Source organism: Periplaneta americana, chromosome 3, assembly GCF_040183065.1.
Source record: "Periplaneta americana isolate PAMFEO1 chromosome 3, P.americana_PAMFEO1_priV1, whole genome shotgun sequence".
In the NCBI taxonomy this organism is placed as follows: Eukaryota; Metazoa; Arthropoda; class Insecta; order Blattodea; family Blattidae; genus Periplaneta; species Periplaneta americana.
The window spans coordinates 150,634,982-150,653,600 of NC_091119.1; the positions used below are offsets into that span (position 1 = coordinate 150,634,982).

At 36.0% G+C, this 18,619-nt stretch overlaps 1 protein-coding gene across 2 annotated transcripts in view; it reads right to left on the minus strand.

Annotated features, from left to right (window-relative positions):
* The window catches only part of LOC138696629 (uncharacterized), a 30,609-nt gene continuing 11,990 nt past the window's right edge, over positions 1-18,619 (minus strand). The window contains exons 9-12 of one of the 2 annotated variants that reach the window (XM_069821821.1): positions 7,404-7,514; positions 7,176-7,297; positions 5,200-5,433; positions 1-2,346 (exon numbers count right to left, since the gene is read on the minus strand). In XM_069821821.1, coding sequence (XP_069677922.1) covers positions 1,580-2,346; positions 5,200-5,433; positions 7,176-7,297; positions 7,404-7,514 — 1,234 coding nt within the window. In that variant the 3' untranslated portion in view covers positions 1-1,579. Of the gene's footprint in view, positions 2,347-5,193; positions 5,434-7,175; positions 7,298-7,403; positions 7,515-18,619 lie in introns of both variants that reach the window. The other variant, XM_069821820.1, reaches the window with a different exon arrangement.

Sequence of the window (18,619 nt, forward strand, 5' to 3'; positions counted from 1 at the left end):
TACTGCTATTAATTATTTTACTATCATAATACTGTATTACATACAAGAAATGCACTTTTTAAGGAAACCTACAGAAGAGTTGGCTACTTCCTCGACTCCCAGGAAGATGCATCTATCACGTGCACAAGGGTCGCACTATTATATGTATACATTACTTTGTCATGGTCAGCAGCATTAACTGCTAATTTCACAAGCCTCCCATACAACAACATGGTATCCAAAAGTACAGTGAGTATAGACAAATGTTAACACTTGCACAATCTATTAGACTGCACTCTCTCAAACATTTTGCTCGTCTCTTCCAATGAGAAAGGTTGGCGGAGAAAATCTTCCCCAGTTTACCATGAACCATTCACTCACTCTTGTACTTCACTAACTAATGTCATAGCCTAGTATAAGTCCACCTTGTGAAACAGAAATCATATATGAGCAAGGTAAAACAAACCACAAGGTATCAATGTAATTTGGTAGAAAACAAAGTCCATACAAAACCTCTGTTGAAGAGCTGTGGCTCCAACTAATTAGTTTTGTAAAATCTTAAAGATAGAAGTGATTTAAAATATATCCCTTTCAGAGTTATCAGTCTTTGAGGAAAATATCACACACTATATAGACTACACTTAAAAAAGATTATGTTCCCTTATCAAAATACTGCTGTGCATCGTTGTTGCGTGTGGTTCTACCGACCTTTCTCTTGGACTCGCAGCTTAAGTTTAAAATTATCTGCTACATTTTACATATCACAGTACAAAGTGTAATTGAGTTATAAACCGCAATACACGGCTTAACTTACATATAATTTATACAATATTTGAACTCTTTAGACTACTATGTACACGACCCTTGAGGGTGGACAGATCTTGAGGGGGTTAAGGAACATTTAAGTCTGACAAACAACCTTTCAGTGAAAACAGTCAAAAACACAAAAATCAACAAAGACAAAGCATCCACATGCACCAACCACGTTTTACGACATTTTGCCGCAAATATCTGCTTCATTTATGATGCTTTGATAGGAAGTTAATAAATAATGAAATTGGCACTGGAAAGAACGCAGAGCACTTGATTTCATATGCGCACAAGAGAACTTTACCTTGAAGGATTGCAATGATCCATCACACTACCTGACAACGTAGATAAATATCTGCCATACTTAGGCTCTTATATACATTGTTTATACACTATCTGTGCTCTTTACCAGAACCATGACACGGCCTATTATTACTAATTATTATTACATAAAATAAAATCTTTGCCCCCAACCCACCCCCCTTCTGAATGTTTCGTGCATCTCCACAGCATACAGAAATATTATGGAACTCTACAAACAGTTACAGTGACAGAAAAAATCAAAGTGGAATGTGGCCATTGAATTTTTATCAACTTCTCAAAACAGCAAATACTGAAATAAAAAAGGAAATTTATTTCCCACACACCGATAATATTAAGATTAGATATTTAAGATAACTGGAATCCTTGCTACAGTGAAAGATATTAAACGAAAAAATAGTTACGCATTTCAAAAAGCAATAATGAATATAAACCAAGCAAGATCACCCTAGGTGGATGGGTTGGGGGCTTACTGTTGTACGGCGGCCGGCTGTCCGTAGCCATATGCATATGGCATGGGTTGATACTGATTAAACGCATTTGCAGCCATGCTCTGATAGGCACAGGGATTAGCCTGGGGAGGTGGGCGAGTCGATTGGAAGAACTTGTTGCTCAGAATGCTCTGCATGTTGGCATCTGTGCTGTTGGGCAGCATAAAGGGGGGTGGTACAGAGTACATCCCTTGGTGGGCAGATTGGGCCGATCCTTGGGCTCCACTGTAGTTCTGGGTTCGGTTGTTAAATCTCTGACCCTGATATCCTCCTCTTGGACCCTGGCTGCCATAAGAGCGTGGACCTGAACAACCGTTCTGCTGGGTATATCCATTCTGCTGAGCATAGCCATTCTGCTGAGTGTATCCATTCTGCTGGGCATATCCATTTTGCTGAGTGTATCCGCTTTGCTGAGCATATCCATTCTGTTGAGTGTAGCCATTTTGCTGAGCATACCCATTCTGTTGTGAATACCCATTCTGCTGACTGTATCCATTTTGTTGCTGGCTGTATCCACTGCTGCGATAATCAGATCCGCTCCTTGTGGTGGTGTTACTGCTGTTGCTACTAGCACTGCTGGCATTTCCTCCAGAATATCTTGAAGATGAACCTGTTTGTCTGTATTCTTGGGTGGTGCTGTTCTGAGCACGCTCATGACTCCAATTTGAACCATTGTTACGGGAACCATTCTGATTAGATGCAGAATTTCCATTCTCCTTGTTGCGGTTGTTCCAGCGATTACGACCTGCAACAAACATTACAGCTTTCGTCACATGATATGATATAAAACTACTACAGATATTTTCAATTCTATATGAGCAGAACATAATTATAAAGCTTATAATGCCCAATGAAACTAATACATTTTTAAAATACCAAGAACACTAATAATGATGAGGAAAAATAACTTTACAGTTGTTTTCAAATAGTTCTGTAAATGAAACAGTTCTGGAAAACAGATCACAAAACAACATAAAAGAATCCTGTCTCTGACAGAAGTTCTGGGAAAGATTTCTCTGGAATTGCAATGGTGAATTATCTCTATAGCTTTAAAAATATACTATTAATAAAAATTGAACATTACATTAGACAACTGCTAATACATTGACTTTGTGGTAGAAAACCTGTGTCATCCCTCCCACAACGGTTCTGTTTATTATGACATCTAAGTAAAAGACTGAGAAATACGAACTACAATGTGTGGCAGAATTCATTAGACACTTGAAATCACAAAATATATATTTTAATACAAATTGATTATTAAACACACGACTACAAGATACATACAAAATCATTTCATTAGGCAATTATGATTTGAAAATGTCACTGAGGTGAACACCATTCTGACACAAGGTATCACTTAAGGTGCAAATACTCTTAAGTCTCAAAATTTTCAAACTTGAGGTTTTGGTACTGTTGAAAATGATCTAAGTGTTGTGCATCTACCTGCAATGTCTCATAAACCACATTTTAATATTAACCGCGAAAAAGTAAAAATTCCAATACTACATAAGCTCACATTTTAATGGTGACAAAAGCAGTTTTTTCATTCTCATGTAAAAAATTTATTTTGTGGGGTACCAGTATTTTCACCATAAGTGACGATATCTCTGCATATTGCTTTACACAGTTTGTCAAGCACAATATCTCCAATGGAATATTCTGAATTTCACCTCTGTTGATTCCTTGGGTAGTGTAAGGTCGACTCTCATGAACTTTCTAGGTATTTCCACAAGAAAAAGTCGCATGGGGATAAATCTAGCAAGTATGAAAGCATATGACGTTTTCATTAAGAGACATGACACTCTATGGGAATATCCCACAAAGTCTCAATTGAAACTCATGCTGTGTGCGCTGTGGCACCATCTTGTTGGAATTATAATTGGTGTCTACAAAGATGGTACCAGTCTAGTTCTGGTAGCAAGAGCTTATTATTCATCATGGACATAAATCGAGCAGATGATACTGTAACTGCACAACTGTTACTGTCCTCGAAAAATTAGGGTCCTTGAATGCCAAACTAATTCCACACCATACAAAGATTTTCAGGCTGTGATTGATACAGCAAGTGTGGGTTTTCATTTGTGCAGTACCTGAAGTTCTGCTTGTTAACATACCCCCTGAGATAGAAATGAACCTCATCGTGTGATAAAGTTCTCCAGAAACCGTGGTTGCTTATTGATCATTTGTATACTATTTTCCACGTTTTAAAGCAACGAAACAGGAAGTAGTTCTAGGGGTGAGTGCGGACTAAGGGATAGCTTGTACAGCATTGTCACATTGAGTGAGAACATAACTTTTCACCGATGTTTAAAATAGAAAAATTCGTCTGCTAGGAACAAACTGACAATACAATGCCAACTGAGTGCAGTATACAATATTCTCTTGTTTGTCGTGACAACTTATGGCACCAGGCCACGTATGTTATATGTAGTTGCTTTCTTGTGCTGTATCATTGCCGCTGTTATTGTGAGTGTAAAAGTGTTACTAACAGTGTGATTAAAAGAAGTATGGAATCTCCTAAATGTTTCAACATGAAAAGGATGTGAAGAATATAAGATGGTGAAAATAGAAATTATCTACTGCCAGCTACATATCACTTCTTGTTTAGTCACTTCATAAGGTGGAAACTAGTACAGAAGCCTTAATCAAAAGTCTCTCCATTTATTCAAATCATAAAGACCTAACTCACGTAACATTTGAATTCTAAAGGCTGGTTCACAATAAACCGGTAAAGGAAACAAGAACGGAAATAATGTTAAAATAAATGTATTTAAATGCGAGTATTTACAGCAGTTAATTGTGAATGCTCACGTTTAAATACATTTATTTTAACAATATTTCTGTTCTTGTTGTCGTTCCCGTTACCGGTTTATTGTCAACCAGCCTTAAATGGATGGAAGTAAAAGTCCAAGTGTAATATCCACCTATCATCTATCAGACATGTCCAGAGCCACAGAATGCCAATGAGCTGAACGTCAGGGACTACACAATACAGCTATTCTCACCCTATTCACATTTTCAGGTGTACTCATAGCAGTCGTGGTGGTCCTGAAGTCCTTAACCCAATTTAAAATGGTTTGGTGTTGGACCTTTACCATTTCTTCCAATGTTGAAATAGCACCTCAACTTAGATTGTGTCACAGTAGCTGAATTAATGTTCTTGAAAAACCCCTCCACAACAAATGCGCGATATTCATTCAACCAGACTTCCAGTCCTACTAAAGGCTTTCAACTGATTCACAGAACAAACTAGTAAAATAGCGCACTATCTGCAGGTGTAAATTGTGCTAATTTCAAACTGTCTAATGGATTTTATCACAACCTTGAATTAATTTCCCGCAATATTGGCATGTGAAGTAAAAATGATATCACAAGCAAAACACAAAACAAAAATGATAATGGATAAAGTTTGTTAGAAAAAACCAGAACAATTAACTACAAATATGTTAAAACCATGCATACAAATATGTTGCAGACCTGCCACCAAATGCAGAAAACATTTTAAAATCTATATAAAACATGCTTACTTTAAAGTAGTTTAATAAAAATGTTAAATTGAAACACAAAGTAATAAAAAGCGAATAACTACCTTTACCTCCGAAAGTGGACTTCGCAACATTTGCCAATTCAGACAGTTTTGGGTTAATAGTTTGGTTTGCTTCTTCCAATACTGCTATCAGTTCCTTTGCTTGACGTGCATTGTTTGGAGTGAAGAATGCATATGCTGTTCCACTCAAATTGCATCGTCCTGTGCGGCCAATGCGATGTATATAATCCTCAGATGTATTAGGATAATCGAAATTGATCACGTACTTCACATCTTCAACATCTGAAAGGTTGAAATTATTATTTTTCTCTCTAAATTCAGTGAGTTGATAATATTCTTATTTTTACACTTACAATTTAGTAAATCTATGACACTGCACATTGAACTATATGCAGTTCATTATAACTGTAGCATTCAAGAACAGTTCACATATTGATGCTAAAAGCGAAAAAACAAAACTAAATACCCAAGTATATAAACTTTCCAGCATAATTACGCAAATGTTACATGTGAGCATCATTCAAAAAGTAATGCCCCACTTTTTTTTCTCCCAGCAATTAACAAAGATAGAAAAGTGCATTTCTAAAAGTCTGAAATATGTTTCTCCCGTGACTGTATAGGGTTGCAGGTCATTATGACAGATGGTGGAACTGTAGTCAACTGTTAAAATGGTGTGTTGCAGATTCCCGTTACAAGCAGCAACCAGTAATTGAATTTTTGGTCCTTGGAAACGAAAATGTGGAGAACATCTATAACATTTGTGTGCAGTGTATGGTAATCCTGCAGTTGATTGGAGCACCGTTGGGCAGTGGACTGAGTTTGGGCACCAGGATGTGCAGAAACCAAGCTCCGAGATCTGTCACATACTCAACATCCTGCCATAGGCAACACTACTATAGACATGATGAATCACACAGATGTCATTCGGGGGATCAATGCATCACAACACGACAAATGGCCCTACAGCTGTCAGTACGAAATGGAAGCGTTTCTTCAATTATTGAGGATCACAGATATTTAAAAATCTGCTCAAAATGGGTTCCATGAAGTCTCACCATAGACCACAAGCTGCACAGGAAAGCAATTTCTTCTAAATTGTTGGAGTGCTTTGAAGCTGAAGAAGAGGCCTTTTTCCTCCAAATTGTTAGAGGTGACGAAACTTGGGGGCACCATTTTGAGCCAGAGATCAAAAAAAAAAAAAAAAAAAAAAATCAATGGAGTGGTATCATCCTCAATTGCCCTTAAGAAATTCAAGACAGCTCCCTCTGCAGGAAAAGTCATGGTTGCTGTCTTGTGATTGTGAAGAAGTCATTATTGTGGATTGATACCAAGAGGAGCAACCATTAACTAAGAGGCATACATCAACACACTCAAGAAACATTTCCAGCAAGTTCAGCCTGGCAAGAATACAGCAGAAATGTTGCTCCAGCATGACAATACATGCTCTCACATAAGTCTGCACACCCAGGAACACATCACCAAAATGAGTTAAACCGCACTGCGCCATCCACCCTACAGTTCAGATTTGTCACCATCAGACTTCCACCTCTGAGTCTTTTAAAGATGTTCTATGTGAAACTCGTTTTGAAAGCAACAACACCATACTTGATGTAGCAGGGAAGTGGCTACACACACAGGACAGGAGCTGCTACCGACAAGGAATACATGCACTCGTTCCACGCTAGCATAAGGCCATACAATGTGATTGAGACTTTGTATAAAAAATAGTATGTGAAGATGAAATATTCATTTACACTGTCACCAAACTACAATAATTTTCATTAAATATATTGAGAAAAAATGTGGGGCTTTACAGTCAGTGAATGAAATCTGATTTCAACTGTTTACACAGTTGCAAGAGAAACAGATTAATCGAATATTATAGTGTAATGATTAAGATACATGGATCATATTCGGAGACTAAGAGGAAGGCAGAAAATAGGAAAGGCTAGAGAATGCTGGATTTACAGTGAAAGACCTACCCCTGGGCAGAACACTAACTGAATGGTTTAATGTATACTTACCCAATCCACGAGCTGCTACATCTGTGGCAACCAATATTGGGGACTTCCCATTGCGAAACTCTGAAAGAACATAGTCCCTCTCTGGTTGAGATTTATCCCCATGAATACTGATAGCTGGCCAGCTGTAACAAATATACGCATTGTAATGTGCATGAATGACAACTAAATGTTCAATAAACATTTTTACAACTTGACTCACCCTTCTCATCAAATTGCTTTTGTACTTACCCTTCTCGTCGAATGGCTTTTGTAATGTCATCGACTTTCTTCTTGGTTTCGACGAAGATTATCGTTTTATTTCCCCTTTCTGCTCCAATTTCTCGGAGAAGTTTAGATAACCTAACAAACAGGAAACAAAAATCCATTTTAACATACATTTTGTATTCCTAGACACTGTAGCCTTTGTTAAATACATAGACTGATCCATATAAACTTTTACCATTTCAATCAGATATAACTTCCTTCAAGAAGTCAATGTAAATTTTAATTGAGATTTATTATCATAGTGGCTCTGGGAGAATCAGTATAAAGTTCGTTCAACAAAAGAAAGTGATGTAAACACATGCACATGGTCTTGAGATCTCTGAATTGGCAGTGACAACTTGTCATGTGAACAGATCTACTGGTGTTCTATGATTTACATCACTTCATTTTTTCACTGGACAAAGTATAGGTGGTTATGGCTGAAATTAACACGTCACTGTCGTCCACTGTTGTCTATTATGAAAAGTGTATGTAGTGATAAATTCACAAACATGCAATACCATACTCTCTAGGGCACCATGTTTGTTTGGTTAAAACTTGCAGGATTACAAATTTCCTGTTTGAAACACAAAAGACACTTAGAAAAACCTGAGGTATATGATGTTCTAAGCAAGTCAACAATTTTAATATTACATCGTTAGAAACCTGAAATCTGTCTCAAAATCATGTAATGATGTCTGACAACATCTAATTCATTCATCACAGAAATCACCACACAGATTCCCCCCCACATCCTCATATTACTGGTCAACAATGAAAATGTTTCGGGCTCAAAAATAGCTAATTCTTAAGTATTTCCACCCGCTGAATTAAAAAATCACCATAAAAATGACAGATTAGCTCTTGCTTTGGAGATAAAGTGGCATTTCAGTTTTTTGAGTCAACATTTTCAGTTTGGGGGAAATTTTGTTTTGTGAGTTGGCACACCTGTCAAATAAAACACAAAATGTTCTTCAGCTGTTTGTAAGTTACAAACATATTGTTGCTGTGACTGTGAATTTCATATTGTTTCTGCCGTAATTAATGCAGAATTTCTGGTTTGGAAGTGTTTTTAAAGTGTAAAATTTGTAAAAATGCCACGAAAATTGTGTGTTTGAAGTAGAAAATGAAGACATTGTGGAACAAGAAGAACTCAACAAGCCTTCCACATCCCATGACCCTGATTTTGAGGAAAAAGGATGATAAACAGTACAGACTGAGTCAAGCGGAATTGAGTGATCTCATTAGAGACCTTGACCTGTCAAAGGAAAAGGCAGAAATTCTAGGGTCTAGATTACAGCAATGGAATCTTCTCTAACGTGATGTCAGGGTCTCACAGTACAGACGTCACAGGGATCTGCCTTTTTTTTTTTTTTTTTTTTTAAGAAAAACAATCTTGTTTGCTGCGACATTAATGGCTTGATGAAATGTTTGTTTGAATTTGAACCATGATCCAACTGAATGAAAGCTATTCATAGACTCCTCCAAGCTTAGTTTGAAAGCTGTATTACTTCACAATGGCAACCGTCTTCCTTCTATTCCTGTTGGTCATGGAGTTCACATGAAGGAGACTTATGCAAATATGACAACCCTCTTCGACTCGATCAAATATCATGAACACAAGTGGAAAATATGTGGTGATCTAAAAGTCATTGCTATACTCTTAGGAATGCAACTGGGGTACACAAAATATTGCTGCTTTTTATGTATGTGGGACAGCAGGGACAGGAAATCACATTATATTCAAGCAGACTGGCCTGCAAGAATACATAACCCTAGCGAGAAAAATGTTGTTGCCGAGCCTCTAGTGGACCCAAAAGATGTTCTTCTTCCACTCCTGCATATTAAGTAGGGTTTGATAAAAAATTTTGTCACAGGTATGAACCAAGAAAGACAAAAGTTAAGGAAGGTATTTTTGTCGGGCCACAAATTCGAGAACTTGTAAAGGATCCTGCATTTGACCAAGTTTTGGAGGGGAAAGGAAGTTTGGGAAGTCTTCAAGGGAGTTATTCATGGATTTTTAGGCAACAAAAGAGATGATAACTACACTCAGTTGGTGACAGTGCTCCTGGAAAAATACCATCAACTCGGATGCAACATGTCCCTTAAAATTAATTTTCTCCACTTCCACCTAGACTTTTTCCCTCCTAGTTGTGGAGCTTTCAGTGATGAACACGGAGGAAGGTTCCATCACGATATTTCTGTTATGGAACAAAGATATCAGGGCCGTTGGAATGAAACAATGCTTGCGGATTACTGCTGGTCTTTGCGTAGGGATGCTACGGAATCATAAGAGGCAAGCTAAAAGACGACGATCTCATGAAGCCACACATGATTCTCTTCAGACCCAACCATCTGCCAGGTATTTTTCCATAAATTTAGAACTCATAGAATGTAACTGCCATTAAAAAAAATTTTAATGCACTTTCAATGTTGTTGGCATATATGTAATTAAAATGTATTGTTTTCTCTTAATCCGTTTAACTGAAATACTTCCACCTATTGTGTATCACAGAAACTAGAGCTAAGAAAAATTTTTCATTGTCATATTCGTTTTTCTCAACCCAAAATTAGTAGGAATTGACTCATGAAGAGCAGGAAACATTCAAAAAAGTTTTTTTTGTTGGCCAGTGATTCACATATTTTTAATAAAGTACCAAAACATATAATGTTTTGTATCTTTATTTTATTGGGTTATTTTACGACACTATATCAACATCTTAGGTTATTTAGCATCTGAATGAAATGAAGGTGATAATGCCGGTGAAATGAGTCCGGGGTCCAGCACCGAAAGTTACCCAGCATTTGCTCGTATTGGGTTCAGGGAAAACCCCAGAAAAAAACCTCAACCAGGTAACTTGCCCCGACTGGGATTCGAACCCGGGCCACCTGGTTTCGCTGCCAGACGCGCTGACCATTACTCCACAGGTGTGGACTGTTTTGTATCAAATTCTGATATTAGGTGTTTATTGTTCAAAGAAATATTTTGGAGTCCTACACATGTAATAAACTCGCACATTATATTCAGCAAAACGAGGAGAGTATAGCATCCAATAATTCTACCATATCATTAAGAAGCTCTTTATATCAAGCAATCAGTAAAGAAGGTTTCCAAAAACAAACTAGAAATCCGAACACATGAACAATGGACACAGATTTGAGGCTAAGAGGGATTAAATTACAGAAGAATGGCCCACAATAAACTAGGAATGAGAACAGGAAGCAAATTATGTGAACATGATTTTTTTATTCACAACTAGCTGAAAGCACCCAGCATTGCCCGGGTTTTCCTTTCTGCTTCTTACTAAGCTTTCCTCGCCCATAAAGATGAATCTTTACTCAACGTCACTTACATAAATTAATGAACTCCTTAGACAAATGCCTGACAGGGTTAACTCAATTTAAAACAGTTGTAAATCGGACACCGAAAAGAAAACATTTCATCATGTGCCTGACAAACTGTTGTTTTAAATTTATATATTTATTCTGGTGTAGTTAAGGCCATTAGACTTTATCTTCCACACCGCCAGCAATACAAATCAAATAGAAAAATCGTTGTTGTCTAGTGCCTTGCATCTGGCAATGAAGCCATTAGCAGAAAAAATAGAAAAATCGAACTATAAACAAAGTAAAACGCAACGAAAATATCATTTCTTTTCCTCTTTCTGTTCAGTTTCAGCATCGAATCAATATATTATACATATTTAATGTATATTGGAAGATTTTTTACCCCTTGACCACTATACACCATCTTATATCATACCCAGTTTTTTTTTTTAAATATGACCTGGGAAACTATATATCTCACAAATTCGTAACATATTATTTTAATTCTTATTTTATACACAGAATATAGATACAATATAAACTCGCAGTAAGTAATTTTTTAACATAAAGACTAATATTCTGAGAGACGTATAGGCCTACCGGTATTTTAGAAATTAAAAGATCGTCATTTCCACAATGCTTAACATACTACATTTGCAACGTGATTATACAACAGATAGAATTTCGCAGCAACACATTTTCGGACATGAACAACAATATTTTGAGACTCATATATTTTAGAATTAATACAGTTATTTTCAGTGGGATTATGTGCATTCACATACTACATTAGCAACATGACAAAAGTATAATTGAATTGATAATTGATGTGTAATTTCCCCCCCCCCCCACTCCTTTGTATAAAATATAGTTGATGTGAAAAACATGCAGTTTTTAAGTTAATGTCTGCAACTTTGAGCGACTGTCCTTGAGCTTCATTTTAATATGGCCATTACAAATGCTAGCTGCACTGAAATTACAGTTGCCTAAAATCGAATGAGTATCATAGCAATACGTAGAATAAAAACATCATCTCCTTTCGTTTTTCCAGTTAATACTGCCAATTCTTTTATGTTTCGCATGAGTTTTTCACACCAATTCTTATTGGTGCATAATTTTGGTGGGTCAATATTTCGCAATAGTACTATTGGTTATTCAATATTAAGTAAATTATGTGGTAGCAATCCTTGTAGTTTCAAAGAATTCTAGAATTCAGTTGGATAAAACTCAGTCTGCTCACTATCTACAAAACTGCATCGAGAAATTCATAATACGATCCTGGACTACGTAAAGATACTTATTGCATGAATTATCTAGTTTTAGCCTTCATGATGTGTATCAACAATGTCATTTAATTTCGTGTTATAATTTCCATGGCCTCGTGAAAGCCGATGTTGAATACAACAGACAATAATAAAGAACAATTGACTACAAAGATTGCATTTTAATATTATGCATGAATATTTGATCCTATTTATTTTTTAATTAATTTAACGTCCATTTGCACAATTTTAATGTAGTCTATTTTTCTCCTAGTTATGAAGGTTAAATGTGCAAACTTTGACATATATTCACTTTTATATATTAAGATAACCTGAACAGAAATGACTATATACATATCAATAAGCATGTCAATAATATGTAAAACCAATATTACGCATTCTGATGTTATTTGTGTATAACTGACTAATGGCGTTCTCTCATGAGTATAAGCCAGTCAACATAGACACAGGTTAACCAACTTTAAACTTTATGACCACAATACTTAAGAATTCAATTCATGTGGTAATCTGGTCACATAATATATACACAGCATATATTAAAAGTGACTTTACTGAATTTCTGAGTTTGTTAGAAACTATGGATGAAGAAGAAATTGTCACAGCCTTCCTGCTACAAAATATATGATCAAACAGCTTTATGATAACAGAGTGAATTTAGTAGGTTGTAATTGGAAACAAGGATGGCAAAGTTATAGAGTCTTAATAGAACTTTCCAGGGTTAAACTTTGCTGTTATCGTGAAGTTTTTCTTTCAGTTTTGCCTGGAATATATTATAATTGATCCATAATTTTACATTATGAAAAAGGGAACATTTGGTTGGGAACTCTGTTTAATTTTTGTTCCTTTCCTCGTCAACGAGTATGCTCATTTCCTTGAATTTCACAATGGAAAAGCATCCAATGAAATATTTTCTTATATAGATTTGAGAGAATTTTAATACTATTCTGAATCTAATTAATTTTGCTATCTGTATGTTCAATTGATGTAATTACTTGTAGGACTGATTTGGAATACCTTAAAATCACCACCTTGTTAAAAAAAAAAAATTCTGGAACTAGGTGTCCCTATCGCTTCCATTTCACCATCAAAGTGATTTACAAACTAAACAATTTACTGTAAATTCCAGCATCTGCATTTCCATTTTTATCTGTAAGTGATTCATCTGTATAAATATGAATCCATTCTGTTTCAGAGTATCTTGTTTGAATAATAATAATAATAATAATAATAATAATAATAATAATAATAATAATAATACACAACACAGAAATGCATTGTATTCTTCATCTGACAATTAGGAACATTAAATCCAGACTTTTGAGATGGGCAAGGCATGTAGCATGTATGGGCAAATCCAGAAATGCATATAGAGTGTTAGTTGGGAGGCCAGAGGGAAAAAGACTTTTGGGGAGGCAGGGACATAGATGGGAAGATAATATTAAAATGGATTTGAGGGAGGTGGGATATGATGATAGAGACTGGATTAATCTTGCTCAGGATAGGGACCAATGACGGGCTTATGTGAGGGCGGCAATGAACCTCCAGGTTCCTTAAAAGCTAGTAAGTAAAGTAAAGTAATAATAATTACCAAAGTATAAAAATGTGCGAAGTTTTTAAGGCACATTCTTCTTAAGCTCTCACTGATACCATAATCACATGACATGGTTATAAAAAGACTGAATAATCTTTTAATTGGGCACTCAACTCCTATGATTGATGCACCTCGATATGCACTATAAAAATGACCGAGTTGTGTTCTTATCATTTGTTGCGGCACTACCCCAAACTTTTGCTTGGTTCACAAGCAAGTCCAGTTCAGCTCTTAGTCTAATGGCAAATGCCTTGACTCAAAAACAAAAAGGAAATACTTGCCAGAGACATAGTTGCATGGGAAGTCACAAAATCATTGAAACCTTTTAATGACAGGGAATTTCTTAGAACATGTTTAATAAGTGTGGCAAGTGTTGTCTCCTGAACAAAAGGAACAATATGAAAACATTAGTTTGTCTCATCGTACTACAGGGAGAAGAATAGAAAATATTTCATGAGCAACTAAAATCTAGTACTTCCCAATTCATAGCGTATTCACTTCCTCTAGATGAAAGTTTGGATATTACTCAGTCAGCATGGATCTTAAGGTAATTATCATTGATTTTATATCAACTTCATGTAATAAAATGTGTACAATTAATTTAATTGTAAAACATTGATGAAAGCACGCTTAACACACGGCAGAGATAATGTGTAACTTACTCATACATTATATTATGTTTCTGTTACAGTTCGCCACTGCACATGAAAGGGGTGAAGTACATTCCCCTACCACACACACTCTCCTCTGTGTGGCAGGTAGTATCTCAAGATCTGTCCACCACTGTGATAGAGTAACAAGTATGTATCGCAAAATAGTTATCAATTATTTTTTAAAAGACCTTCTGATGTATGTAAAGTCATTTGCTTATGAGTTTGGTCAACTTCCATATCTCAACTGTACTATAGTCAAGAGCGAATGTTTAAAGTGAGAGAGCAAGAGGGGCACACCGTGTGTGCTGTGAGAGGACCCTGACCCAAAAGATTTCTTTCACTCACCTAACACAGTCTTGGTATGTATCAGTTCTAGCTACTCTTCCTGAAATGTCTGATTACAGTCCGTTGTGTCAAAGCCCAAGGTCATAGCTGTGTTGGAAGTGGTTCTAAGCTCCAAAGTGGTAAATGTGTGCATACAGAAAATTTGACAGCAAAAGATGTGGAAAAAGTTTTAGGTGCCGACAGTGAATTCTGTTATAACTTCTGTGATGAAGACATTGAACCAATAAATGCATCCTGTGACAGTGATGATGACGTGATGCCTGTGGGATCCAGGGGTAAGGAAGCATCATGAGAATAGCGAAGTTGCAGTAACATGGTATGTCAATCTTTTGCAGATTCTGTTAGTGAGCTTCAATCAGACATAGGGCTAAATAGTAATAGCCAACCAGTAGAAATATTTGTTCACTTTTCAATGATGAGGTGGTCAAATTGATAACAGCAGAGACAAATTCCTATCATAACAGGTTGAAAGAGGAACTTGTCTCATAGAATAAATGATTACCAAAAAGTAGAATTCATTCGTGGAAAGATATTACAAGTGATGACCAGGGGCGTAGCGTCCATGGATGTGGGAGATGTGTTACATACCCTGCAATTTCCTTCAAGGTGACTCTGAATTATGAATTATAATATTGTAACATATAAGTTAATCGTTTTCGGACAGATCAAGTTTTCCCAGGATGTTTGATTTTGAATTCGCACTATGTTTTAATCACCTTGAACAGAAGGCGCGACCATTAGTAAGAATTACACTGTAACTCTATGGGCACGGCCCGCTTGATGTTTAAAAACACTTCGCAACGTCTCAACGACATCTGTCGTCAGCCTGAGGAAATTCGTGCAGTGAGCATGCTCGTGACCCCGTGGATGTATAGTGTTGTAATACATATTGTCGTATAGTCATGCTTGTGTTATAATATTATTTCCAGTGACTTATAAAGAATGATGAGTGAGTTATTTGTTCCAAAATGTTACTCTTTTCATTTGTGAACACTGAAGATTGTTTTGAAAGCTTAATTCTTTAGTGTTGAAATAAATTATTTAGGTTAAGATCTTTGTGTTACGCCTTATGGGCTCAAGATATGTACGCTGACAATATACATCCAACAGGTCACGCAGTGAGTGAAAGGGAAATTGTTTCGTGTTCATTGTCGCAATGCATCAAATATGGAAACAAATTGTTATATAATCGACAAATTGAAGGTAAGGGGCTTCGAGACTTTAACGTTCTGTGAAAAAGAAGATGTAATTAAAGCAGGCCCTTCAAAACCAGTACTGAATATCACTACGAACATAAAAAAGTGTGTAAGACATTTTAATGTAAAGATTTATGAAAGTGAGTCGTGGCTGTGAGGTTGTAAGACTTTAAACAGCTGTTTTACTGGTCTTGTCTTCACTTTTCTAATCAAAAGGCCATTTGAAATACCAATGGCTATGAAGATTTAAATAATATTTATAAGGCAGCCAAGAAACATAACTATTTTTGTAACCATATAATATTTGAAAAAAAAAAAAACGACTAAAAGTGTTCGGGGAAACTCCAAGGAGAGCCACCGGCGTAACTCGGTCGGCTAAGGTGCTTGCTTGCCGATCCAGAGTTGCAATAGGGCGTGAGTTCGATTCCCGCTTGCGCTGATTACCTGGTTGGGATTTTTCCGAGGTTTTCCCCAACAGTAAGGTAAATGTCAGGTAATTACGGCGAATCCTCGGCCTCATCTCGCCAAATATCATTTCACTATTACCAACTTCATCAACGCTAAATAACCTCGTAGTTGATACAACGTCGTTATATAACCAAGTAAAAAGAACTCCAAGGATAGTAAACGTGAGTTTATTAATTTTATTTTTACTGCATAGTCCTAAACTAAGTTTATTAAAACACTTTTCAGTGTGTCTATTATTTGTCGATGTTTTACTAGGTACGTAATATACTTGTAAATTTGTATTAGCAAGGAAGATATATGCAGTGTTTATACTAGATGATAATTGTATTCGGTATATACGCTATGCTGGATACAGATATGGGAAATTCCATTTTCAAACTAAATGTTAAATGTTATGTTTTATTTAACGACGCTCGCAACTGCAGAGGTTATATCAGCGTCGCCGGATGTGCCGGAATTTTGTCCCGCAGGAGTTCTTTTACATGCCAGTAAATCTACTGACATGAGCCTGTCGCATTTAAGCACACTTAAATGCCATCGACCTGGCCCGGGATCGAACCCGCAACCTTGGGCATAGAAGGCCAGCGCTAAACCAACTTGCCAACCAGGTCGACTTTTCAAACTATATTAACTGGGTTACATACCCCAGTCTGAAAACCAGGCTACGCCACTGGTGATGACATACTGCATTTCTTTCACTTTACAAAACTTTGGGGGTAATTCGCAAGTCTTAACATTGAAATGTATTGGTCTACCAATGAAATGCTTGCTACACTTTTTTTTTTTGGAAAACGTCTGAATATAAATTCAGGTCAATTTTGAAATTTCTCCACTTCACAAGCTAGGATGCAGAGGAAAATAGAATGTGCAAAATACTACCAGTTTTTGACCACCTAATAAGTAAATTGCATACCATCCTAGTCACAAAATTACTGTAGATGAAAGTCTTATGGCCAGTTTTTCCAAGTAATGTTTAATTTGGCTTAACAAATGTTAAATTAACAGCTGGTTTATTTTTAACGTTTTGTTAAGATGTTTTCCATTTTTCCAACATAATTTTGTTTAAAATAACCAACACTTAACTTTAACTGTCGTTAATACTATTCTAACTACTCAACAGCAGTTGGTAATGATTTTGCATATATAAGACAACTTCTTATTGGCTGATATTATTTAAATTCTGTACTGTAGAGTAAGTCATGAAACATGTGTAAAATCGTAACCTGTTACAGCAGCCATGATTCATATAGTGCAGAGAGTTGATAAATGAAAGTTGCATTGACTACTATTGAATAATAATAATTATTATAAGTATGGTTATATTTTATAATGATAAATATGAACGTCTGTTTACAAAAATCTCAGCATTATGACCACCAAGTGACAATAATTACAGGAATGTGTGTGTAGTCAACTGTACACAAAACTCTGAGGAGAATTCCGTATCATATAAAATTCTCTAATTCAGGTCCATGTATAAATTATAGGTCAATTCCATGTAAAATAGGACACAAGTTGAGAAAAAAAAAAAAACAAATTCCAACAATCTGCATACAGACATATGTCAAGGAAACATTCTACTTCTATAAAATATCAATTTAAATTTTGTGCTGCCACCTGTAGGTAAGGAAAGGCTTGACTCAAACATGGCTGACAACAAGCATGTGTGACAGAGTTCTAATGCACAACTTCACATGCTTGTGAGTAAGAAAGAAAGCACAAAGCATCAACTTCTTGTTAACCTGCTTGAAGTCAGTGCGTCCAACTTTATATTATTCATATACATTAATATAAAACTGTGAGTATAATATAGATATATTACTTAAACAAGATGATGTTTTTGTGTTACGTCAGTTACCATATTTATTTATTTTTTAATGTAGATCATAACCAACTTAGTGTAGGTGTGCAAGCATGTGATATTTTCTAATGGTAAATCCGTCCTCTTGAATGATGTTTTTAAATTTTTTTAATAATGTGATATACTGTGGTTAATGTGATAACTGACGTAACAAAAAAATAGTAACTGACGTAACAAAGTGAGTGTGTTACATCAGTTATTTAAATTTTTACTAATGCATGGGCCAAATGGTACAAGTATGTTTACCAATTGAGAGTAAAGCTTACAGTCAATAAAAACTCATAATCATCACGTAAATTCCTAACCTCATACTCAGGAATTTACTTCATTTTATTGTGTTCTCATATAATAACTCCATAATGGCTCCAAAAACAGCAGCTGAGAAGATTAGGGATTACAGGAAGAGGATGAGTGAAGAAAAGAAAGCTGAAGTTAGAAAGAAGAATAGAGAACAACAGAAGAAATGTCGTAAGCAGT